Genomic DNA, 26,253 nt, shown 5'->3' with positions numbered 1-26,253 from the left:
TAGGATACTCAATAAGAAGATGACAATATTAGTTTAGTTAATTAGAGTTAATTTATTTTTAGTTACAGTAGTTTAACTCAAAGTGACATTTCTATGTTACACAGAGTCAATAAACAATAAACCCACCTAATTTCTGTATTAGAAATCATTTTTCATCGTTTACATAATTTAATTTCTTGAGATGTTAATATCAATTTGGGGGGTTTGTTCACTGTAAGCTTTAATCATCAAAATCACAAAACTGTAGAAAGTTCATGAGTTTCACTTTTTTTTTTTTTTTCAATTGAGCTACGGACATGAATTAACAGTACTCCAACATTCTCATTTATTGAGATGCACCTGTAGGTAGGGCCACGGTATTTCTTCATACTTACGTTGCAGCACCAGCTGAGACCGAGCACCGAAACTTGATCATGTAACATCTTGTGATTTTGAGGGCGGCACAGTGGTTAGCACGTCCCCCTCACAGTACAGAGGTGCACGGTAGTGATGGGAAAATGAAGCTTCAAACTTGCTACATGAAACAGTTGTTGTATTTTTTTAGTCCTCTAGATGGCACTGTTGGTTAAAATGAAGGATTTTAAAAATGGCCAGTCAGTGTGCTTTCAGACCAATGTTGATCAGAGAGTGCCATCTACAGGAGTTCAATAATACTACAACTGATTCATGAAGCCGATTTGAAGCTTCATTTAGCCATCACTCGTGCACGGTTCGATTCTGGTTTCTTGTGTAGAGATTGCATGTTCTCCCAGTGCTGCGGGTACTCTGGTTTCATTCCCACACCCCAAAAACATGCATGGTAGGTTAATACAGCACTCTAAATCGGCCCTAGGTGTGATTGTGAGTGCGAGTGGTTGTTCGTCTTTGTGTGCCCTGTGATTGGCCGGCATCCTGTTGAGGGTGTACCCCGCCTACTGCCCGAAGACAGCTGCGATAAGCTCCAGCACCCCCGTGACCTTTGTGAGGAGATGCAGTTCAGATAATGGATGGATGTTTGAATTCAATAATAAATAACTTTAAAAACAAACCTTTATTTAACTTGGCATACATTTTACTCAAATGCTGCATATAACACGTACATTTGATGACAATTCAGACACAAAGCAGTGACTGGTGCAGACAGTTTTCCCCTCAGGTATGACACAGCTTGCAAAACAAGCTTATCACCCTCACTCGCCAATCGCGCGCTCATATCAAACCCCAAACACACCCTGGCTTGAGTCACCAGCAGTGACGAGATCAAGTTTGGCCAATTCCTGTCACTCACTCCATCCGAGTGGGACAGAGAACAGCTGTCAAGTATTGTCCTGAGTCATCCCTTCGCAAATGTAACACCCTTCAAAATAATAGCAGTGCGCGAAAGAACTATAAATAAAACCCCGGCCTTCGGCAGAATCGCGTCCGAATCCCACCTGACTTCTCATGAAGACTCCCCGCGTCTCGTAAGGAAGCATCACATTCATTTGGATCTCACTTCTCCTTTCTGTCGCTGTACACTCCCCTGCGGTGTTCCGTTAACACTCCCTGCCGTGCTGTCACCGGGCCCTCGTTGACTCATCTTTTGTTTGAGGCCTGTCTTGTATTTACACGCAGCCAGAATATAAAAATTTTCGGGGCGGTGACACAGCGCATAACAGCAATTAATACTTTGGAAGAAAATTGTAACACATCTGATCAGCTGCTTGGGAGAAAGAAAGTTGCACCTCATCCGCTATCAACTGAGCCACCGTGGGAATGGTAGGTCAACTTTTATTCATGAGAATTTATATTCTGAATATGTGTTTTATAATTACTTAGATATTTTTTTTTTCATTGTGACTTGAGGAAATGGATGCATACATTGCCTGAAAAACGAAATGCTTAATTTCCTCGAGAAAAACATTTTATAGTATGCCATATTAAATATTTTAATTTTTTTTTTCTTCCAAAAAACACAGTCCTTAATCCAGGACTTTAACACTTTATTATTTTTACTTTCTATTCAATTTGTAGGACATGGCACTTGATTTATTGCCTGACAGTTGGCAACAATTATTGTTTTTTTTTTTCTTCACTCAATGATTGGGTGAAATCACATGCTTCCACGTGGACTCATGTTATCAAATATTTCCAACTTTTTTAGTCTAAAATTGATGTCAAAAGTGGAATCTAGAGTGTGGTGTTTTGTAAAATAGTGATATTCCAAGCAAGTGGGCACATGACTATGGAGGCAAATGCAAACTTGCTCTTTGCTTGCTGTTACAACACTGACTCATAGTAACACACTCCAGATAAACGTTGGGTGTGGAGTCAACTAACGACTACGCCACACCTTGAGCCCGTTTGCTATTCACACGTAAGTTCAAATTCAAATTGAATAGCTACAAAATATATTAAGACGAACTGCTGTAGTTTATCGTGTACATGCCGTATTTTGTACACTGTGTAACATTTCCAACGGTCGTGGGAATTCAAATACACTTCATAGAGTTCATTTAATCCACAAATGTTATTAATCTAAATTTATATTTAACTTTTTTATTAAAACAACACATCCTGGTGTTTGTTAATCAGCACTAAGAGGAGGAAAAATTCAAATGTGACTCATTTGATGAGCCTGTTTGGCAGGAAAGTGTGTCTTCTTCCTCTCGCACACACGCACACACCCCCGCCCCCCCACACACACACACGCACGCACGCATGACCAATATGTAGCGTGTCACAATCCAACTATTACTCGAACAGCTCATTTATTATGTACATTGCAAACTACATATTGTCAAGAATTTAAATAGTCAATATAATTGAAATTATGAAGCCTGTTACCCGTCCCCCGAAAGTCAAAGTTTATCTTGATGACATTCGAGTGTGGATTCTTAGTGGGAGCATCGTCTCTATCCTTAAACAAAAGTCGAGCCAGCAAGTTTCACACGATGACTAATCCAGACGGATGTCTGTGTTGTGTCTGGTGGGCTAACCCTTTTGCGCATTTAATTTTTGAAAACAAATAAAGGGGCCACGTAGTCATAGATAAAGTTTATTTCTAATAAGAAAACACTAACTTTTTTTTAATTACTGTTCATACAAACGTGTTTATAATTAACTAATTATTTGATCAATTGAATCTAAACATTTATGCATATTTTCATTATTAATTGCAAAATCAAATATTCACTTAGATAAATGAGTTTCAAAAAAATTCAACACACCGCGGCTGGTAGGGTTCCTCAAGCTTCAGTGAGCCAAGGCCCTTATGAGATTTCAGGAAAAGGTCACAAAAAGTACATACGCTCAAATAATGATGAACTCAATTTCTTAACAAACGTAATCAATGTCAAATCTGGGCCTGGTTCAACATGAAGCTTTTCTGTTCAATGAATGGCAATATGTGGGTTCGCATGTAAATTGTATCTTCTGCCATCTAGTGGAAGAACATTTAATTGTTCTGCCTGTCACTACATGTCATGTGCATAGATAGATGAACAAAGATACAATGAATATAAACAAAATTAAATAAATAAATAATAATATAATAATAATAATTTTGAACAACACTTCAACAGACTGTGAGTAGGGGCGTTTGGGCTTGTTGTCACAGATGCAAGTTGTCACATTGCAATTATCTTCTCCGCCAATTTGAAAACGCAATACTGTTTTTCTTCCTTAAGAAGGTGTCCCATCCGAGAGGAGAACAGCACATTGTGAGCTAACATGAGCGCCAATTAACCATTTTGCACAACCCAAAGTCTTCGATAAAAATTGCAGCAGTGAAAAATCTGGCCTTGTTGTGTTTTGATCTAACTTTAAACTATAGCGAGCTAGTACTTTATTAACAGAATTTTTAGAACTACAGCCATATTTCTCGTTTGGTTTAACTTTCATCATGAACCAGTGCTTTCCTTTGTGCAATTCAATTTAATCTTGACTTGTCAATTGAAGGAAAGTAAAATTCTGAGGCGTTTGAGCCTGAATGGCCTTTTTGCCAGCAGCAGTTTCTCAGGACATTAATCCAGAGCATGTTGCATAATATTTTGTTGGTTTGTTCAGTGGTTATATTTAATGGATTTTTCTACAAGCTCAATGATAACATTTTCTTTGGCTTACTTCAAAGCTCACTTTCATGTAAAAAAATAAAATAAAACAAAAATAAGGTTTCTACTTTTCGGCAATAATTGGTGCCCTTGTTTTATTAATTGCAAAATTCAGTGTGACATCTTACCATATACAGTGAGACAACTTGTTTTGTTTACACTCTCTATTTAATAGCAAATAACTCTGAGTATACACAAAATGTAAAAATGGCATGAATACAAAACATGTAACCGAGACTTTGGTATTTCATCTCATTCTCATTTTGTTTATTTATGACGTATAGACTCCAAGAAATCTAGAAAAGTGTCAAAAGTGTGACATCAAGCCCCGGTTTCCCCTATTTTTCTCACCTCTGTACGTATGTTGTCAAAGCTGTGTTACGTAAGAAGTGTGGCGCTCACCTGTGTGCGTGTCAGGTAGCTTACACGCCACAGTACAGTGTGCTATGGCTCCGCCCCCTCCTAGTGCACCTCTGCTGAGTGGGGGAGCCTCAGTGCGCCTCCATTGCCTCATTCCGCCAGCACCGCGCCGGAACGCGCTACTTTTCCCAACATGAGCACCGTGGCCTCTGAGAATGTTTTTCTGTCCGCTCTCCAGCCCAACAACTCGGTCACCACCTACGGCCTCCCGACCGAGATCCATCTCGGGAGCGGCACCTCGGTCTCGGACGAGGTGTCGAGGGCGCGCCGGGTCCAGCAGCAGGTTCAGATGCGGCTGGCCGAGAAGTCCACACTTCCGCGTCACAATGGCTCCGCCATGTCAGGTAAGACGACAACGAGTCCGCCTTAATGTATTGAATTACGTTGAAGCGTCAGTCAGAAGTTCCACCTCATGACAAATGTTTTTGTTTTCTGTATTGTATTAACAAACAATTTGAACCGGTGCCTGTGTTGGAATTTAACAGCTAAAACATGATCGTAACAGGCGTATTACTGCTTTGTAACCAAGTGTCGACTAGTGAGTGCTAAACTGCGTTATTCTTAACGTTTAAATAAAGTTATTAAAATCAATAAAATACGCACACAAATAGGAGAGCAGTCATAACCCAATTGCACTTTATTTACCCACTTACTGCATGTAACTAAAATGTAGTGATTAATGTATTATTTACTGATGAAAAATAAGTGACAAAAAATGACAAAAATGGGCAATTGTATGAGGGCTGTGAGTAAAAAAACACCCTTCCAAATTTTAAATCTTTCTTAGCTCAAGCCCCACCCTTTCAAAAAAACGTTTTGTTCAAATCGATAAGCCAGCCAGCCTGCACAATCATGAACCCATGTTACGTAAACGGCGATTTAAATTAATGGATTTCGTCAACATAGACAAACCACCTTCTCATGAGGTCCATCGATTGCATGAGTTGTCAAGACTAGCCTAAATAACAAAAATTAAAAAGAACATATAAAGAACAGGGCGACACGATGGATGTCTGGTTAGCACGATGGCCTCACAGTACTGAGTTCGTGGGTTCGATTCCGGCTCTGGCCTTCATTTGTGGAGTTTGCATTTTGCGTGGGTTTCCTCCGGGTACTCCGATTTCCTCCCACATTCCAAAGTTTGTGGGACCAGGTTGATTGGACGGTCTGAATTGCCCCTAGGTATGAGTGTGAGCGCACGTTTGTTCGTCTGTGTGTGCCCTGCGATTGGCTGGCAACCAGTTCAAGGTGCACCCTGCTTCCTGCCAAAGGATTTATAAAAAGAATGAGTTCGACACCCCTGAGCTAAGTTGCTTTTCAAAAACAAGCCAACATCCTCCAAGGAAACTAGCAACAGACAAGATCGTTTGATAATGAAGTGCAATTACAACAATTGGCCCGCAGTGATAATTTACACTACTTGACATAAACAAAGCTGTTCATTCTATTTCAAATAAAATTGTCCGAGTTAGTTTAATTAGTCTCAGAAAGTACCTTTTGTTTTCCATAATCAGGCAACAAATAGAAATGTCACTGAAAAGCCCAGTTTCAGAATCATTTCGCACATTATGAAGCATGCATAAAACATCTTCAACTCAAAATGGAATGTGTCTGTTCAGGTTGTTCGCAGGTTCTTCCCGCTCTCATCTGACTTTTATGCAACCTGCTCATTTGAAATGGTTAATGTATAACAGGCTGCAACAAGTGTTGCTTTCATGAACGTTCCTGTGATAGCAGAGTGAGGTGAAAGTGTGCCTTCGGGCTGCGGGTACGAGTTTCTGCTCATACTCAGACACTTGCGGCGACAGTGGGATGGAGGGATGGACAAATCGACACCTCTAAGAAGGCGGTGTCGTGACAAACAGATGTTGTCTTGTGAATTTGTGAGCAGTGTGTTGTCAAGAAGCTTGTGTCTGGTCACGTCGCAGTGGGGTGGTTACATAAACTGGGGGACGACAAAAGGGAAGTGAAAGGTCATGAGTAGACTTCCTGAAGCTGTGTAGCATTTGTTCTATTTTTAATGGACATTCCAAAATGAAAAAAGTGGAATTGGCAATCGGAGAATGAAAAATTGACTTATTAATTTGTGATTTGTTAATTTAATCTTATTTTTAAAAAATGGGGGAGGGGTTGGTTGTTTGGATTTATTTTTTTAGGCTCTGATCAAAAATGCAAAATGGAAAAATAAGCCACAGGACTGAATCAAGGTTATTATGGTTTATGAAAAGAAACTAAAACTAAAATCGGAAGAAGATTTTCATAAACAAAATAAAAGAAAAACAAGAGTGTTAAAAAAAACCTGAAACTCCATTTTATGTTTATGAAAGTAACTCAATACAAATTTTAATACGAGCAGAAATGTTCTTTGTTTTCATCTTTGTCCAATTAATTTCATGCATGACTTTTCGGTTTGATTTTAGATGTCTTTATTTTGTCATTGTATGGACGTGCAAAAGAAGGAAGATCAAATTGACGTTTGGGAATTGTTCTTGATTACACAATACGTATTGTGATCTTTTTTTCCCATATTGCACTTGATAATCACTCCATATTCAGTATAAAAAAACACACACACAACTAATACAAAAACTAATAACTAAAATGATTAATTTTAGAAAAAAAAAACAGCAATTGAAACTAACTGAAAAAAGTCAGAATGAAATAAAAACAAACTAAAATAAACCATCAAGGACAGCCATGTATGAAAGGTTATTTGCATCACTTTGGCGTCCTGCGTTACATCTGACGCGGATGATGTGCTTTTGCTGCAGTCAGCTCACATTTATGAACCTTTGACACTAACTGTAGTGTCGTGACATTCTGGGGCCACACCTCCCAAACCGAGACACCAATGTTTGAAAAGGAGAAAGTAAATAAAGTTGCTGTCCAAACTCTACTGGATGATGAATAATTTTTGAAAACAATACGCCAGGACTGACAAACAGCAGGAAATGCACTTTTCATGTCTTCCTTTTTATGAGTCACATGTTTTTGTTCCACTATACCCGCGATTCTTAAAGTGTGGTAAGGGTACCTACCGCTAGTGCTACGCCGGCTTCCTGTAATGGTATGCAAAAAAAAAAAAAATCACTGTGTACATTTGAGTTATTTTTAAACTTTACACATACGTTAAATCTTGCAAAGGTGTCCTTTATTTTTTTAAACATTTATTTAGGTACACCTTTTATTTAACTTGAGTATGCAGTACATTTTAATTGAATCATACTAGTGCAGTTGTTGTTTTACATTATTGTGAATAATGTTGCGTGGCTTGGCTTACTGTATTATTAAATCTACTTTTTTGAGAGTTAGGACCTTTGTGCATTTTTTTCTGAACCCTTAGGCCTGCAATGCTGCTGTTTTAAATGTTGGTAATGATGGTGGTACTTGAAGACCGAAATATCATTTTGAGGTGTTACTAAGAAGAACTACCCTAAACAAGAATCATAGTTGTGATCCTGATTGATTGTGGCGACCAATCTTGAGGGATAATAATGAGTATGATAAAATGTAATCGATAAAATTGATACCAGTATCAGTCGAGGGCTTAAACCAACCTTATTTTAAAGTATCGGGTACTCATGGAGGCTGCCGAAACCAACCACAAAACTTAAGGCAAGAAAAAAAAAAAAGCAAATCGTTGCCGTTGTGCTGCAGCGGTGAATTGTCATATTCTGCATCAGAAAGACAAGTATTTTTTTTTTTTTGTCCACATCAATGTTCTTTTACATTATTATTATTTATTTATTTTTTGATGATGATTGGTCATCCAATGACAGGTAGCAATTGTGTGTTGTCTTTTATGTACACGAGAAGTGTCCGCCTAAATAGCCGGACTGCAGCAGCTCCTTCTCCCTTCTCTTCTGTTTTTTTCTTCAACATTTCCACCGGGTTGAGTTTGAACCCGTTTGTAATGCTTGATGTAAGCGCTCCCACTCTGCTGGGAAGACCTCTTCCAGTGTCAAGTTGTCACGTCATCTCATACGCCCTCTGTTGCAACCCGCACACGACTCAGCGCAAGTGCTGGTTCAGGAGACGCCCATTACTATGAAAACAGGAGCGAGTGCGCCAAAATGGGAATTTACCAGGCAAGCCCTGTACAGTACACGCTTCCTGTAAATATCAGCGCCTGGGGGAGGCTGTGGCGTCCCCTCCTCGAGTGGGGTAGAAATGAATAATTTCAGTGTTTGAAATGGTGGCAGGGTGAATTCAATGTGCGACGTCTCAGGTGTGCTTGGGCGTTGCCTGGGGGCGGCTAAGGGACGCATCAGTCATCATTCTTCTCTGCACCGACCGGTTTGTCGTGCGATCCCTTTGTGAAGCGACTCCACGCTTCACTTTTGCCCTTAACATATTTGACAAAAAGACGTTAATAATACTTTTACGCTCACTGTGACCACTTAGTTGTGACTATCCCTCCTTTTTTTTGACTTAGTGACTAATATTTTTTGCCTTAAAGTGAAAAAGCCAGTCAGGTGTTGAGACACTAAATGCCCTGAAGGTACTTGATAATCTCTTGGAGGTTTTTTTTTTTTTTTTTGGGGGGGGGGGTGCCTTTAACTGTTGTAAATGTGTAACTGTAATGACAAGTTAAGTTTCTTCAACACCCAAAACCCAAGCGACCATGTCTTTATGAAGCTTGCTTTGTGCACCGGGACATAAAAGGGCCTTATTCGTTGATTAAGAGGTGTGTCCCAAAGCTTTTGTCAGCAGCATGCCCGTAAGGTGTTCTTGATAGGCAAATACGGCGGAACTAAAAAGAATAACACGACCGTAGAGGCTTTGCTATCCTTTGTTGACCCGCTTATTTGAATAGAAACCTGTTTTGTGTTTTTGGAACAGACTGCTGAGAAAGCTGAGGGAGAGTGTTTGTGTTTTAGTTGTAAACTGTAAACAAATGTCAAAGAACAAGACAAAGTTTTTGCCCCTGCATTGCACACTTGAATCCTCAGGGATGGGGTTTAAGCCTCCTTATCATTAGGATTTAGGGATTTAGTGTTTTTTTTTTAATGGCACGCAAAATGGAGCCTTGGCTGACTTATTCAAGTGCGCAGTGAAATGAAATGAAAAATGTCGTCTTAAATTAAGACCGTCAAGCAAAACTTGACATGGCTCTTGTGAGGGGTGTGTACCTTAGCAAGTGTCTGTTGATTAGGTCTGAAAAACAAATTCAATACAAATGATCATAATGTTGCCTTATAATTGTTGTCTTGCTTATGATTTACTGATTTCTGTTTACGGCACACTTGTTTGGTGGAAATGTCGTGGTGAATACTTAAAAGACTGGAACGTGAACGACGAATGGAAGTCGATAAATGAACTTTCATTTTAATTCTTGGTTCATTTGCTTTTATTGTAGCCTAAGCCTAAGATATAAAACCAAAATAAATTATGTCTAATAAATGTGATGTTTCGTATTGTTAAACAGATTACATTGATTTGTTTCTGTTTGATAAAAAAATACACGTGAAGAAGACATTGAGAGAAAAAAAAGCATACTTAAAAGCAGTCACATTATAGAGGGGGAAAAATTGAAAAAAAAAAATTATATTCCTCAAAGTCGTTCATCGTTATTGCTGAGTGTGTATTAGAGAAATGTAAAAGATGGATGAGTCTTTTTTTTCCAATTTCCTTTGACCTCTGAGCGGCCTGCTCAAGAATAGTCAGAGGCTGAGTCAGCTTTTTATCAAGCGAACTGCTCGTAAAAAAGAAAAGGGGATTCATCTGAACAGAAACCCTGATGGTAAGTTAAATGCGTGGGAGTGAGACTACTTTTTGGGAAAGGCCTCCACTTGTATTTGTTGTTTTTCTGCCTTGACCTGTTTAAAATCTCTCTCGCCCCAGTCGTGCGTTTTAGTCACCAAAAGCAACAGACAAAATGACAAGTATCCCATCCGTATTTCACATAACAAATGTGTTTCAAATAGAAACGTGAAATTCCTAGCTCCACGTACACATTTTTTCTTCTTCAGCCACGTGAAAAGTTTTGGTGAAAGATTGCATGCCAGGCGGCTGCTGTGCGCTTGTATACGTGACATCACTGTGATATCATCGTCTTGACGTGCCTCTGTATTTGCTTTACCCCAGACTACGGTGGGTCCTCCACCATGAAATACCAGACGTACAATCCAGGTTACAGCTCCAAGTCATCCTACATGTTCTCAGGCTCCAGGACCATGGTGAGTATTTCCCCGTCCGCTCCCACTTTGAGCATGTATTCGCCTACTTTGTAAAGTGTGAGCCGTCCCTCCATTGGCATGTGTGGTATTTCACAGACCGCTGTGAAAGAATCAGTTCAGGGATTTCAAATCCTCCCTCTAAATTCCAATTGTAGTCTTTCTGCAGAAGGTCACTCAATCATTAGTTTGTCTGCATTTAATGCTGACGTGGAATTTCCGACCTCTGTAGAGTGCATGACAAATCAATAACCTTTCCCCGGCGGTTGTCACATCCCTTACGGTATTGGGAAACATGACGATGATTCCCCGACACACTCTCCCACACATGCAGCACACAGCTCGTAATAAGTAAGACTCCCTCAACGTTGAAGTCTAACACTCGCTCACTCCTCCATCTCCAGACGCCACAGATATCGCAGAGGTCCGGCTTTAGCTCTCTCTCAGCCGCCCCAGACATGGCCCAGTACCCCAGAATCAGCGTTGGCGGGGGACGAGTCGGAGGCGGCGGAGGTTATTACCGTGAAGATGTCCACATGGGCACTTACCAAGGGAACCAGCACCAGGCCCGCATGGAACCGGAAATCGTCTCATTGCACGCCATGAGACAGCAGACCATGCCGGCAAATGCCTGGATGGTGGACGGCAGCGACGGCGCCAGCATGGTCTCCGACCGTGACGCCGGGTTCAGCCGCCAATACGTGCAAAGCAATGGCTACGTTGGCCAGGTGAGGCAAGGGGCGGGAACCATGACCTTTCCGGGGTCCATGCGTCGATCCCACAGCGGCACTATCCCCCGAGGCCCGGAGATGGACATGGGGATGGTCCAGCAATGTTCCTACAAAGGCCCGGCCTACCGCACCATCAGCAGGATTAACAACCGCAACCGGATGAGCATGGGCTCCATGTCGGGGACCCTGCAGCGTCAGATGTCAAGCGCGTCCAGCATGTTCGGAGGCGGAGTAGACAAAATGGACTCGGGCTTCATAGGGCCAGGAATGTCCTCTGCTTCCCAGGGGAACCTAGCCATGCAGCGGCGTCAAAGCACCATGTCCCGGGCCATGTCGGTCAAAAGCATGCAGAGTGTGGGCCGAGGAGTCGACATCTTCAACGGGCAGATGGGGATCGGAAGCATGGGAAACCTCAACGGGTAAGACGCTCGCCGTTATTTATTCCGAGTGATCGTAAATTCTCATTTGTGAAGCTTTGAATTTTGCTCGACGACTGAATCGCATCGACTGTATTAAATTTATCCTCAGAATAGCACCGACCGCTCTTGAAGATGAATAATCCGGATTTGGCACAGCACCAAACTGTTCGGTATCCCAGTATCAGATTGCAATGGTATGATAACCTTGAGCGAATACATTGCAGTGTCTCAGTATCACGGGATTGCAATTTTACATCTTAATATTATTGCTTTTAAATGTTTGAGTATTTTTTTTTTTCCGTTGAGGGAATTCTGTTTTAGTTTTGAACTTGTGGAATATTTAGAACATTTGTGAACATAGAAATAAACTAAACAATCTTTCTAAATACGATGAAAATGTAGTACACCCGTAAAACAGGAAGACAAGTTTATTTTTTTACATACATTTGATTCTCATTCTGATATATTGTTTCCTTGAATTTGTAAAAAAAAAAAAATTCAAGACAATTAGCTACGTTGCTCTTTTCACTTCTGTGAAGTGACAACGTCAAAGAGGAACTGAGCTGATGTTAGCTCAGCTAGTTAGCCATTTTATTAATCAGCCTCACGAGCAAGTCTCTTGTATTTTTTCACCGATTGTTGACACGCTAAATCGTAGGTGGTGGTTCCTTTCAAGACAGCGTCATAGCAAAATATATATTTTTGGGGGGGATTTATCAAAGAGTGATGGGGGGTGCCCTCGCGGGTCATGTCGCTTTGCCTGCACTGACGACCCCCCCCCCCAATCTCTCCGATGTGAGTTCTTTTTTTGTGCTAGGTGTTTTGCTGTGAGTTAAGAGTCAGCGTGATGGATTGTGACCTGGCTTCATAGCTGTAAGACTGGTTTTGGGTGTGGTAGCTCAATTTCAGGCCTCGCGTTTCACACATCCCGCTCGGAGCGGTTAGCCAAATGGATTCGTAGACATCTGTGAGATTTAGTGGCAATTTATCACACGGAACCACGCAATAAGAAAACGCAGCATTTCCCTGAGATGAATGTTGCTCCTGTTGCTGGTTTAAAAAAAAGAAGAAAAAAAAAAAAGTAATATTTCGTGCAACAACAGCTACTGTCTTGGTCACTTCTCATTTGTTCCTGAAACAGGATTGAAACTTTGGACATGGCCAGAGCTGTGCAGTACCTGCGAGAACCGGACCCCGATTTGCAGGTCCTGGGTGCAGCTTACATTCAACACGAGTGTTATAATGACAGCGACGCCAAAAATGAGGTATGACAAACAGATGAGCTTTGTGGTTTGGAATTCCTCAGGCTAATTTCTTTGCAACATATTATGGAAAAACTCAAACCACCAAAAATTCATTTTGCCTTTGACATGTTGGAGATAATATTCTGCTTTTGGTTGGGGCGTTTTCCATATATTACTGTTGTCATTTTGGTTGTTTTGTCAGGCAGTCAACACGAAGGTGTCAAATGGCAAGCATGCATGATGAAGCAAGAAACCGTTTTAGCAGCTCAGCATTTGAGCTATTTTCAGCTTGTTTAGTGTTGGGAGGTGGCGTCTGAGGATTTTTGTGGTTTACATTTGAAATAAATGACGATGTTATTTCCTCTCCAGTAAAATTGCAGGAAAAAATGTGGTGGCTTTGACCCTTTAAGTTGAGGCCAAAAATAGGTTGCATACTGTCTCCTCACCAAACTATTTTTTTACAAGAAAAATATTATTTATTTAATTACGGTTCGGTTTGAATTGCAACCCATTCCATCCTCACATGCCTTTTAAGACACAATGTGTGTAAATATATGCACAGCATGTTGATAACTCTTAATTTTAATGCTTAGACTTCATTAGTCGTATTTTAAATGCAACTCTGTCATAGATGACATCTTTTGACATGTGATCCTGAATTACATTTTATGTTATAAAAAAATTTGCATTACCTAAAATCGAATGAAAGTTCCGTCCTCCCGCCCTGCTTTCAAGGTGCGTCAATCCAAGGGCATCAGCGAGCTGGTGAAGCTGTTCAACTCCGAGAATCAGGAAGTGCAGCGCTACGCCACGGGCGCCACACGCAACCTCATCTACGAGAACATGGACAACAAGGTGGCCCTGATCGAGGAGGGCGGCATCCCCCAGCTGGTGGAGGCGCTCAAGGAACCCGACGACGAGCTCCAAAAGAATATCACCGGTAGGAATTTGCAGACTGAGCGTGACACGACATGTAGAGCTCCAATTTTTTTTTTTTTCTTGAAATTTGTTGATGTGCAAACTAATTTGAATCCCTCCATGCATTGTGTTTGTGTGTGCAGGAATCTTGTGGAACCTTTCATCCAAAGACACCCTGAAGGAGAAACTGGCTCGTGAGGCTCTTCCGGATCTGACTGATAAGATCCTCATCCCTCTGTCGGGCAGCGAGGGCTCGGAAGGCATCAGACAGTCGGCTTCCGAGGCAGAAATCTTCTACAACACCACCGGCTGCCTCAGGTGCGCCTCAATTGATATTTGTCTCGGTTTGCAAACCTTGCACTGCTCCTTTGTTCAAATATCTTTTTGTTTCACCATATTTTTGTCGAAATCAGCCTCACATTTACATACATGACTCGAGGCAACCGGCTGGAGCTTTTATCAGTATTTTTGTTCCAAAATTCCTCAAATAACTAAAACTAAATTTGAAAAAACATTTTTGTCAACAGAATAAAGTAAAGTCTTTGTCAAATAATATCATACATGAGCTTTTGGAGTTCTTTTGAAATGTTTTTATTTCAGTATTCCTGTATACGCGTATAGAAGAAGGAAGGTCAAACAGTTGTTGGATTATTGTAGTTAGCTTCATTACACAATACTTGACTTTTTTTTTTTAATCTTGCACTCGTCAAATATGCCATATATTAAAAAAAAAAACTAAAACTAATAAAAACAAAAATAAAGCATTTTTGAAAAAAATAAACACTAACAAATTCTAAAAACAAACAAAATTAAAACTAACTCAATTTAAATGTCAACATAAAAAATGCTAACTGGACTGGAAAATCTCAAAGTCTGCTAACCCTGCTAAAGAAACGCAAGAAGCCTTCATTCCTATTCATCGTGCCCTCTCGTACATTTGGTAGGAATCTGAGCTCAGTGAATGAAAAAACCCGCCAGCAGATGAGACAAACTCACGGGCTGGTGGACTCTTTGGTGAGCTACATCAAGGCCTCGCTGGAGGAGAACAAGGCGGAGGACAAGGTGAGTGCACATGAGCTCCGAGCTGACCGCCATTGAGTCTGCCAATTTCAGCGGTGTGCATTTCCTGACATGAGTGTGTCCTTCAGGGGGTGGAAAATGCAGTGTGTGTCTTGAGGAACCTCTCCTACCAGCTGTACAGCGAGATGCCGCCGTCGGCTCTGCTTCGCCTGGAGGGGCCGAGCCGAGCCGAGGACTCGGGCAAGAGCGAAGCCATCGGTTGCTTCACGCCTCAGAGCAAGAAGGCCAACAATGTACGCACACGTCACACTTGCCTTTCGCCCGTTCGAATTTCATGAGGTGCTTTGTAACCGACAATGGAAACGTTTGCACATGCCAGCCCCGCCCACTAGGCTGTTTTGAATGACAAACAAAAACTCCGCCGAACCAATCCAGATACATACACACGCACACCATGGAAATAATAACGCAATTAATTTACCAACCAAATCACTACTAAATATTTGTCTTGATAATATTAGCAGTAAAGGTTAGAAAAGTATGCAGGTTGTGTAGCAAAACATAATAGTCGAAATATCACTACAAAAAGTCAAAATATCACCATAAATTATTATATTTGAAGGATTTGCAATATGAGAATCAACTTGTAACTTTGAGAATTTTTTTTTTTTTACAAGAATAAAATAATAAAAATATATTTAGAAGTCCTAATTTAGTCGCAAAAATAGTCGTAGTAAGAAAAAAATATCAATGTATAGTTGGTTTACTTGGATATAGTTTTTCATTTAGTCAGCCAATATTAACTCATTTAACTTTTTTTAATTTACTTTCTTTTATTTATGTACAGTACTAGACAAAAGTTTGAAATCTTTTTTTTCCTTATCTAAAAAAAATTCCTGAATTGCATTAATACTTCCATCATCGACATAATGAAACAGAATATTTTTTAGATTTTGGATTCTACAAACTATGCCCCCTTTTTTTTGTACATCTGCTTTGCACACCTTGGTATTTTCTCAGTCATCTTTCTCGTGTAGATGTTTAATGACCTGGCATGACTTTCAGTTCACAGATGTGCATTATTAAGAGTTCATAGCTTGAATTTCTTGACTTGTCAGTGTGTTTGAGACCATTTTCAATTTGAACGTCTTTCCAAACGATTGACTCCTACTGTACATTAACTCATTAAACATATGATAAACATAATAACATTCAAACATAACCCAGAAATGAAAACAGCATTTTTTTCTTAAAATAAAGAAATGTAAACAAATCTCTTCATTGTTTTAAGCATTAATGGACTAAAAAAATAAGTGATTTTATTCATTCCAGTTTTTAATCATTCGGCTCTTCAATTTCACCAAAATTGGCATCGGCCTAAAAAAATAAAATAAAATAGAAAAATCCCTATCGGTGGTGCCCTAGAAATGATCAAATTAAATTGTAGCAGCAGTTCTTAAATTATGTTCACGTGTGAATTTTGACATTATTATGAGTATTCCAACTTCATTCTCCGAATATTAATCTTGTGTTTCTTCCCTCCCCTACAGAGCAGGAACCAAGACCTGTCCACGTTCACCGAGGTGACCCGCGTTCCAAAGGGGATGGAGTGGCTGTGGCACCCGCAGATCGTGGCCTTGTACAACCGCGTCCTGCAGCAGTGCGAGATCAACTCAACCACGCGGGAGGCGGCGGCGGGAGCGCTGCAGAACATCACAGCCGGAGACAAGCGGGTCAGCGCTCGGCGACGGAGACCTCCGACCTCGTTCCGACGATGCAACTTTGCCTAATTGAAGTGAACTGTGTGACTTTGCCGCAGTGGGCGTCAGTGCTGAGTCGCGTGGCGATGGACCAGGAGCACATGTTGCCCGTTCTACTGGACCTGTTGCGTACCAACAACGACCTGGAGCTGCGTTCCATCACGGGCTTCCTACGAAATTTGTCCCGTCATGCCAAGGATAAAAATCATATGGGTGAGTTTTTCTCTCAGTGACCCACTTTTTATTGCTGGGAATACTTTGGTGCAATATCTGCAATATGTGTAAAACTGTAATAAGGAGACGAGATTATTATTTGCAAAATGATCCTCGCAATTATTTTCATCAATATTGAGTTCAATCGCAAATTCCAGACAACGGGTTTTGATCGCTTTCAAAGCATGAGCTTCTCATGATGCTCCTCATCTTCAATTTTTGCTGCACTATAATTTCATTTTGACTGTGCACGTGGTACATTGAAGGACTGCCTACAAAACCTTTTTTCGGGTGGGGGCATGTTTCAATGTTTGAATGTCACTGTCTTTTTCTTATGTTGGAATGCATTAATGTGTTAAATGAAAAGAATTTAAAAGAACTAATCTAAATCCCCCGTCTGATAAAATCTGTAGTGCTTTTATTGCACTGGTCACCAAATCTTGACTAAATTTATTACAGTAATATATTACAGTACATGTAGTAATATTTATCAATCAAAAAGAGAAAAAAAAAAGCAAAGAAAAAATAAAAAAAATATATATACATTTAGGGACATATCTAAACATTTCTGATGAAAATTGGCTGTTGACCAGCGTTTTAATTCTTGAAAGATAGAGTAATGATTTGGTAAGTAAATTTATAAATGTTTATCTATGATACATGAACTACGTGCTCTTTCTTTTGCACGGTCATTATTATTTCCATCATCATCATTTCCATATCAATAATCTTGTTTGTGTTTTTATATATTTTGTTTTTTTCAGCTACAAAGGTAGTGAACAACCTGGTGACCAAGCTGCCCGCCGACGGCTACCAGAAAGAGCCATCCAGCGACGTGGTGGTCAACATCTGCGGGATTCTCAACAACTTGGTGACGTGCAGCTCGGTGGCCGCCAGGGACGTGTGCTTCTTTGACGGCCTGCCCAAACTGGTCGCCATCAAGAATACCAACGACTCCAGGTGAGGCGACAGTCGAACGGGCTGTGAATGAAGAGTACCAATTTACTGATTGATGTACTAGACAAGAATGTTGAATAGACAAGAGTTGGTGCCAAATGTGTTTTTTTCTTTTTTTTTTTTTTTGGTGCTGTTGCAGTTCTGGAAAGATGAAAGCAGCCAAAGCAGCCGCCACAGTGCTCAACAATATGTTCCAGTACAAGAAACTGCACAAAGACTACAAAAATGTATGGAAACTCTTTCTCGCCATTTTTATTTTTTTCAACATTAGTCGAAAGACACCTTAGTTGGAGTTTATTTTAAACTAAACACGCAACAAAAACAATTACACACATTGTATATTTCAATTCATGACATAATTTGTTATAGAAACATTGCTAGCGCTAATGCTAGCAGTCAATGTAAAATCCCATTGACCGGCTAATGGCTGATTAGCATCAAATTCAGTGAACGATATTCCCTCAAATAATTAACTATTACACTAAAATGCTGTCAAAACACTCACAGACATGTAATATGACAATAGTCAAAGGTATATATTTCTCCTAATATGTGAAAAATGATTACTAGCACGATCCTAATTTCTTCTTCCACTCTTTTTAATTGTACTCTGTGCACCACACTGCCGATTGGAGGCCAAGGTGCACAGGAAGTGGGAGTATTTATATTCATTAATTAATTAATTTTTTTATATTATTTTACTTTGTTACTCATTTTATGTTTTTTTTTCGTTCAAGTTAAATATAAAGTTGCGATTTGGTAGTTAAACAAATACTAAGTTTTGAAATAAATGATTTGTGTTTTTTAATCATGATTTCAGTATCATTTAAAATAATAGTGATTATTATTTTTTTCCATAATTGCCCAGCCCTAAAGGAAGTTACTCCATATATTCACTCATATCCACTATATTCTCATGGCCACACCCTTTCTTGAGTTCAAAACACGATCGAAAAACCCCTCATGTCCATTGACTCTTGGAATGTGTCCTCAAGGCTCCCCACCCTTATTAAGACCAGTAGTAGGTTAAAGTGTATTTCTGAAGAGGGCAGATGGCTTTTTGTGGAATTCTTCCCATTCACTTTGAAGACATCGTTCGAAAAAAACATACATCTTCAACCGTTTTCAGTCACACACACGCGCCGCTCAGGATGTTAACCGCCTTGTGCAGCTTCGGTCTTGCCCCACCCAAGGGTGCGGCATTTAGCTTATGTGCAAATGAACAAGTCTTGGCAGCACTAAAATGCCTACACTCCAAATAAAAACTATGCTGTCTTTTAGAAAGGTGTGTGATTTGATGCACTTCGTCCAAGGTCGCGTGGTGTCAAGAATGATTTATGTTTGACTACATAAAGGAATGCCTATAAATTCTCTTTTGGTTTTGCACTAACTATTTGAAAAGTTACTAGAATAACTCTTGCTTTCTTTGTTCAACATTACAGAAAGGCTTTACGAGACCCGACTTTGCAGACACGACCATCTAAAGCAGAAGGTAACGTGAAGTAGAAGTTTACTTCTACACTGCTGATCAGTCTTGCATGCCAGCGGTGGAAGACTTTTTTTTTTTTTTCCTATTCCAACATAACCCAGGCTCAGGTTTTATCTGCCCTAAAGTTTGTGATAAGAACACTCCATGGACGCCAGAGGAGGAGTGAAGCATGCTGGACTACTGCTAAGCAAATGTGAGCACTATATTCTAGTGTAGGGATGTGTGTTTTGTACAAGCAGATGTAAAAACAGTTTTAAACTATGATGACATTTTAACAAATGTGGTACTTACACAGCTTATTTGTATATATTGCTAAGAGTTCTACTTATAAATCACGTTTTATACACTGTAAGCAAGGACTTTCTCATCATGTTGTTGTGACTTTTGGCTTGTTACTCACATGATTTTTTTTTTTGATATTGTGTATGAATGAGAATACATTGTAACTGAATGTACTCCAGAGATGCATTGTTTATGCCTTTTGCTTCAGAAAGGTTGGGATATTGGTGTGCCTCTAAAGCTGTCGTGCGTTTTATTTAGTCATGTATGCTATGCTACAATTCTATGTAATCTGGCATATTGTTTGTTTTTTTGTCATTTTTCCAAACGGTTGTAATGGTAGAGTGTTAGTGTGTGTGATTGAGAAAGCATACATGTGCTGAAAGAATGCAGTCCTAACAAGTTTTCATGTTTGTTTGGTCACAGGTTTTTATTTTTGTAAATGATCCATTGCATAATTTGACACTTGTCAAGATATGGTGTCTTTAATTTCTCAGTATGTCAAAATGACCTGACAACTTGTCAGGCCGTTTCAACTATGGTGACCGGCTTCTGTTGTACCGAAAATAAAAGTTGTTTATTTGCAATATGTGCACCTGTACCATCTGATTTAATAAAGAAATGGCTCTACCTAATGAGGTGCATGTGTAGTTGTGGCTGCAACAGGCCAACGTCTACCACTCCCTGTTTACATATTTTCTCTTGCTCAGACAGGAACAATTCCAGCCCTTCCCTGCTGCACCCTTCTTTCAGATCCCACTTCACCATGGCTCAAAATGACTCCATGAGAGCACGAGGCAAATCGAAACCTATTTTATCTAATCGTGCCATTCCTGGAGCGCCACGGGGGTCAAAGGTTATGTTTATACCCCGAACTTGAGCTGAGCCCTGCAGCAATGTTCTGACTTTTGTACTTTGCACTTGGGCTGACAGCTGTCAGTACTTTCGTCGTCCATTTTGAAATACGTGCGGTGTGCTGCATGCATTGTGACAGCTTGTGTGTGATTTACGGCTGTGATGTGCGGAGTGCGCATGCAAGGAGCCGAGAAGAACGAGCGGGCGGGTGTTAAGTAGAGAGTTGAACAGCAAGTGTGTGTGTATATATATATATATATATATATATATATATATATATATATATATATATATACCATAAATACTTTACCAATGACAACCATATGGAAAGCGCTTTGATACAGCTCCAGCTGTTGTGAAATGCGTTATATAAATAAAGTTGTATTGTATTATCTGTTATGAGTCTGCCCTCTACTGGGCACAAAGCGCAACAGCTTCAACCATGAGAAGTACGTACGTTGAAAATTGTATTCTCAATGACAAAATATTAAAATTACATTGTTTGCAACACAAAGTCAATAAATTGAAAGGAACGAGAGGGACATTCTGATTTAACTAACATATAAACATGACACAGAACAAGTGCAACTCCACTCTTGAAAAGTATTGTTCATCAGAGGTGAGTGTCTGAAGGGGGTCAGATATCCTCCTTCGTGACCAGGCAGTAAAAGTCAGCGCGTGCTCCGTAGTTGCGTCCTCCCAGGTCTGATACATCAATGTCTGGGTTTTTAGGTTCTCGCTCGCTACTGGACACAACAGGGAGGACCGGGGCCTTCGAGGTCATAGCTTTGTACACGGGGAGACGCACACCTACAAGACCATGAAACAACACTTACTTGTCACATTCATTTACTGGAAATTTTATTATGTATGCTCACTGGCCACTGAATCTAATGAGGACCAAAACAAAAGGTGTGAAAATACTAACAATTCTTATAATAAATAATAATAAATCATATCTTAAACATGCTTCCCATCCATCCTTTTTTTTCATTTTATTATATCTAATTTCAAGACTCTTACCCAGGTCTCCAGCAGGGTCTGTGTCAGAGCGGCAGTCCAGATAGTCAGGGTCAAGGGTCAGCATGGGGTCTTTGTCATCCTGTAGGACTGTTTGGGGGTCTCCAGCCGCTTGGCTGCGGAAAACGACCCTGCGAGGCATGGCTAAGGCCAACTCCTTCCAGAACGCCGAGGAGGGAGTCTGCGGACAGGACGGCAGAAGAGTGTCACGCTTTGGCTCGGTTCACCACAGCTACACTCATCTCGCTTGAATCTCATCACAGAGTGTGTAGGCGGAATGTAAAGAGTGTGATTTGAACAAATGATGGAGAGCATCTGACATTTTGTAGTGCTAAAGAAAAATGGATGAATGTTCCGCTTTCCAATAGAGTGGAACAATTTTGAAAAATAATCTAATTAGGAATTTTCTCCATCAAAATTGCGATTGAATGTGATTTTTTTTTATTACATAATTACGTATAAAATAAAGCCTACCGACCAACCAAAAATTGTTTTTTTCTTCCAAATTGTAGCCTTTGCGATTCGTAAACTGCATTGTGCTGCAATATGTTGCAATGTCGATATAAATTTGATTAATTGTTCAAACCACACTTTCCAATAGTTTTTTTTTTCACCGTGTCATGTTGCAACCGCTTGGTTACGTTTTCTTACCACAGAGTTGTGCTTCCATATAAGTATAGTGAGACAGTGTTGGTGCTCACTGAGCAGGTGCCTGATTTCCGGCTTCATGCGCTTTAGCTGACCCTCCAGCATGATGACGATCGGCTGCCGGCACAGCTCCAAAAGCTGCAGCAGACCCTGTCTAAGAAAACACAAATAAACACACGTATGATGCAACGTACGATATATCACAAACATACCAATACATCCTTGTCTGGATGTCTGACCTGAAGTTGTTGGAGCACCAGTCCTGCTCCAGGTACGCGTGAGATAGCAACACGATGAGACGTCGCGAGCGACTTATGTTCATTAACAGCTCTGCTGATGGTTCTTTAAACAAGTCGCAGCGATGTGCAGATTTGGAACGAGGGAAGGAAACAAAGTTCATCAGTGTGGGAGTGTTGATGAATTGTTTTGTTTCATTCTGAGGAACTCAATATTAAAAGGTTACCCACTTAAAGGTTCAAGCTGATCAAATGTAAATATCAGGCAAAGATAACCCAAATAAACATAACATGCCCTTTTAGTTGATAAGATGACATATGATAGGTTGACTTTGAATATGGGCTTACCTGACCCAGGCAGGATGTCGTTGTCATTGAGATGCACCTTGTGTGATTGTTTATTCTCCAGGTGAGGTTTGAGAATAAAGTTGACGAACTTCCTGTCGTAGTCATTGTTCACGTAGGAGATGTAGGCGTCGTACAATTTCCCATCTGACAAAAACACAACGCAAGCGGCTTTGAGTCAGAGACCTGACACGCGGGCACTCTTTGCACTCACCGCTCATCTCGTAGTCCCCGTAAGAGTTGCGGTACCACAGTTTGATGTTCAGGTGGCACTTGGAGTAGATGAGAGCAGCCACAGCCAGCAAGAGGAGGAGGACGAAGGCTCCGGTGACGGCAGCTGTGTGGCTTGGGCTGCCTGATGATCGGGAATAATAATTTTTAAAAAAATAAACAGATATAATTATCGGATGATAATAGCTGCACTACTAAAAGGCTTTGGCTTCATTTTTCATGAAGGTAAAAGTAATTAGTACTGAATTGTAGAGAAGTGGTTGCAAAGGGAGCGTGTTGACAGCCTTTTCTTATAAACACCTAAAAGATAATTCACATTTCAACGTGATAAACTTCATGATATAATGAGATCAAGTGCACATTTGACATGATAGATTGTCATCATAAAAGTTTGATTTCCGCAAATCGGCAAAACAAAACGAAGCAACTTTTTTACAGTATTCCCATATACAAGAGTAACAAAGTTACATGTGCCATTGAACTTATTCTTCTGGTGCAGCAGCAACATGCTTCTATAATCAAGTGAAGACATAAAATGCCTGGAAATAGTGAAATTGATCAGCCGAAAATTGAAGTAAGTGATAAGTTGAGCGACTAAACTGCAAAACCATGTGACGGTGGGTTTTACTTGATTTCTGCAGGTAGAAGTCGGACGAAGAGTTCCTCACTGAGCAGCTGTACAGTCCAAAGTCTTCCAACTCGTGAAGTTGGACCACCAGCACACTGCTCACCACCAGCTGACCTCCAGCTTGAAACCTAGCAAGAAAGAAACTGTCACGCTCTCCTTCGCGTCACAAACTGACTGAAAGTCGCTCCCAATCACCATAAAGATGTATTTTGCAAAAGTGCGGAGCCGTTGCTCAGAGGATGGCCGTCTTTTGTCCACCGTAGTGAGGCGTCACATTGGCTGTCAGTCGGGTCCCAGGAAAGCAAGGCGGTGCAATTCAGATTGACGGCGGACCCCATCTTGCCCCACCTGGTGCTGGGAACCTCATTAGACGGAAACTTTGGCGCTTTGGAGCACTTGGATGCTGTGGAAAGACATACGGAGGCGAGCTGTGTTCACAGCTCACACCTAAATTGTACATTTAAGTACTGCACTAAATTTGAAAAATAATCACATGAATTTCCTCAATATCGCAATTTCGATTTAATATGTGATTAATTTATTAAGGACCTCTCCCTGTGTATTTGTTTAACAAACATACGCAATAAAATAATCTGTAGCTGTAATTGTTCAGCCCTCATCACATTTGGGAACATGCATTGCTTACCTTTAACCACGAGGCGCACAGTAAACGAAGCTGTGCTGTTGACGGGCTGTAAACAAGTGTAGTTGCCTCCGTCTTCCAAAGAGATGTTTGCAAATTCCAGGTAGTAATTCCCCTGCGGGGCGCCGAGCTGTTGACAGTCCTTCAGCCAAGTGAGCCGGGGCAGGGGGTCACCTTCTGCGTGAGGAAATGACTCCAAGGAGCAGTTGAGCCGGTATGGGGGATCCTGCCGCCCCGCATAGATTACGTCTTCCTCAAAATGGTCCTCATCAACACAAGCTTGACATTGATTTGCAAACACAAGGGAGTTTGTTACAAACTGTCTTTCCTTTCACAGTGCTACTGTAGACCAGGGTATAATAGCTTTGGATGTGTCATTATACTATGTAGTAAAAAGAAACATTACAGTTAGTATTATGTAATAAAAACTCAAGAAAACATAATTTAAAAAAAAAGCAGAAAACAGCAACCATCAGCAAGAGAAATACATGCAGTACTGCTTATCAAATCGCAAGGACGAGGGGGTGGGGGACGTCACAATTTGGTTGTTTTTCAAAATTGTTCAGCTCTAGTTTTATTTATTTAATTAGCAATGGGAAAAATAAAGAAAATCTGCTCAACTCTGAATTAAAAAACACATACCAACAACTTTCACTGATTGCGGACCAGTCGGACAGGCTATCTTGCGCATGCGCAAATTCGCCGCGTGATGTGACCAAAGCCTCCCAACAACCGGCAGGACTGGCCCTGACTGATTACTCGGAGACATTGTTTTGTTTTGGGCCTCTTTGACACTTCTGTTCGACAATTCACACACTAAATATCACTCATCCGGGTCCGAAGTCCGGATTTGGTCCACCTGTTGCCAGGCAACAGCACGTGACTGGGACACTGCTAGCTTGACTCCGCGTTCATGACCGATTTCACCCATACAGCACAAATTACTTTTACTGGCGAACGTAGTCATTATTAATACTGTACAACGCCATATACATAAACATCTCTCCATTTGAACTTATTCAAACAAAATGTGTGATTTACGGCATCCTTACCAAGCGAGAGGACAGAGTTGCTCCACGAAGACGAAGTCACCAAAATAAAGGCGACAAAAAGAGAGGTCATGTCGTTCGCTGTCCTGCTCCGCTTCCAAAAAGGGCTAAACATTTCAATTCTAGTCTTTTTGATTTGTTAACAAAGCGGTTATTAGTAACCGTGTACCAAGTCAACTGTATAGCCGTCGTACACCTGCACCTGAAGAGACATGAGAACCCCTTCCTATTGGCTGTGCCTGGTCACGTGGCCTTCCCAACCGGTGGGTATCACCTGCTTTCCAGAATAGGAAGTACAGTTCTGTACTCAAGCTCATTAAAAGCATAGAAAATATTTTTTTTTACACATTACAGTATGTCAGAGGTGGAAAGAATACGCCTAACATACAAGTTATAAAATAATGAAAAATAACATAAAAATCTGGTAAAAGAGGGGGGTTACTGAGTAAACTCCTTCATCTATATAAATTTGATGGGTGAAAAGTACTGAAAGAAATGCACTTGAATACAAAAGTGTATTTTTTTTACCGGTTTATGCAATAACCGTTTTGATAATTTGGCAGGCACATTAGAAACTGAAACATTTCCCCCTGTTTTATTAACTTACATAGAACCCCTGAGAGGCCAGGCAAAAGGGACCGTCACAAAAACACTGGAGACAAACTTCACAAAATCTGTAAACAACTACAAAAACTTTTTCAAAAGGATAAAAACACAAGATAAAGCTGTTGGGTGGCTTATTCATAGCCGTCGTCATTTAAAAGAAACGGCTATGTTGTTGTAATGCAGATTTCCAGCCCAGGGGGGGCGGTAGAAGCTATGCATTGCCGTGTTAAATAATGTATTATTTATTTATTTTTATTTTATTTTAAGGTATATAAAGATGGAAAACAATATTATCT

The 26,253-nt window shown here is 40.5% G+C and overlaps 2 protein-coding genes across 4 annotated transcripts; one reads left to right on the top strand and one right to left on the bottom strand.

The window, feature by feature from the left end:
* Nucleotides 1-1,509: 1,509 nt before the first annotated feature.
* pkp3a (plakophilin 3a) lies at nucleotides 1,510-20,331 on the top strand. 2 transcript variants are annotated; one of them, XM_088298644.1, is made up of 14 exons: nucleotides 1,510-1,737; nucleotides 4,669-4,834; nucleotides 10,578-10,669; nucleotides 11,071-11,816; nucleotides 12,958-13,081; nucleotides 13,796-14,000; nucleotides 14,122-14,296; nucleotides 14,923-15,040; nucleotides 15,127-15,291; nucleotides 16,549-16,731; nucleotides 16,818-16,971; nucleotides 17,736-17,931; nucleotides 18,068-18,155; nucleotides 19,371-20,331. In XM_088298644.1, exons 1-14 carry the CDS (start codon nucleotides 1,735-1,737, stop codon nucleotides 19,410-19,412), a joined length of 2,457 nt encoding a protein of 818 aa, XP_088154770.1. In that variant the 5' UTR covers nucleotides 1,510-1,734; the 3' UTR covers nucleotides 19,413-20,331. The 2 variants fall into 2 exon arrangements, with proteins under 2 accessions (XP_088154770.1, XP_088154769.1); XM_088298643.1 differs by lacking the exon at nucleotides 1,510-1,737 and having other exon boundaries at nucleotides 4,555-4,834.
* Nucleotides 20,015-25,581, bottom strand: sigirr (single immunoglobulin and toll-interleukin 1 receptor (TIR) domain). Of its 2 annotated transcripts, none has more exons than XM_088298646.1 (10): nucleotides 25,355-25,581; nucleotides 24,306-24,581; nucleotides 23,855-24,062; nucleotides 23,660-23,787; nucleotides 23,015-23,155; nucleotides 22,804-22,947; nucleotides 22,459-22,561; nucleotides 22,223-22,373; nucleotides 21,575-21,752; nucleotides 20,015-21,361 (listed from the first exon to the last, which is right to left on the bottom strand). In XM_088298646.1, the coding sequence occupies exons 1-10, from the start codon at nucleotides 25,464-25,466 to the stop codon at nucleotides 21,189-21,191; spliced, it is 1,614 nt and encodes a 537-aa protein (XP_088154772.1). In that variant the 5' UTR covers nucleotides 25,467-25,581; the 3' UTR covers nucleotides 20,015-21,188. The 2 variants fall into 2 exon arrangements, with proteins under 2 accessions (XP_088154772.1, XP_088154773.1); XM_088298647.1 differs by lacking the exon at nucleotides 25,355-25,581 and adding an exon at nucleotides 24,945-25,043.
* Between the last annotated feature and the right edge of the window lie 672 nt (nucleotides 25,582-26,253).

Source organism: Idiotropiscis lumnitzeri, chromosome 6 (assembly GCF_059441095.1).
Source record: "Idiotropiscis lumnitzeri isolate Australia: NSW breed Sydney's pygmy pipehorse chromosome 6, RoL_Ilum_1.0, whole genome shotgun sequence".
Taxonomy (NCBI): Eukaryota; Metazoa; Chordata; class Actinopteri; order Syngnathiformes; family Syngnathidae; genus Idiotropiscis; species Idiotropiscis lumnitzeri.
This window is presented reverse-complemented; position numbering and strand designations above follow the sequence as displayed.

What these genes read in the sequence shown, in the direction of transcription:
- pkp3a (XM_088298643.1), top strand. Translation starts at nt 4,624, where the DNA reads ATGAGCACCGTGGCCTCTGAGAATGTTTTTCTGTCCGCTCTCCAGCCC. An exon ending in CAATGGCTCCGCCATGTCAG is followed by an intron (nt 4,835 to 10,577) that starts GTAAGACGACAA and finishes GCTTTACCCCAG; the next exon opens with ACTACGGTGGGTCCTCCACC. An exon ending in GCTCCAAAAGAATATCACCG is followed by an intron (nt 14,001 to 14,121) that starts GTAGGAATTTGC and finishes TTGTGTGTGCAG; the next exon opens with GAATCTTGTGGAACCTTTCA.
- sigirr (XM_088298646.1), bottom strand. Translation starts at nt 25,466, where the DNA reads ATGTTTAGCCCTTTTTGGAAGCGGAGCAGGACAGCGAACGACATGACC. An exon ending in CGGGGACTACGAGATGAGCG is followed by an intron (nt 22,948 to 23,014) that starts GTGAGTGCAAAG and finishes TGTTTTTGTCAG; the next exon opens with ATGGGAAATTGTACGACGCC. An exon ending in AGACCCTGCTGGAGACCTGG is followed by an intron (nt 21,362 to 21,574) that starts GTAAGAGTCTTG and finishes ATGGTCTTGTAG; the next exon opens with GTGTGCGTCTCCCCGTGTAC.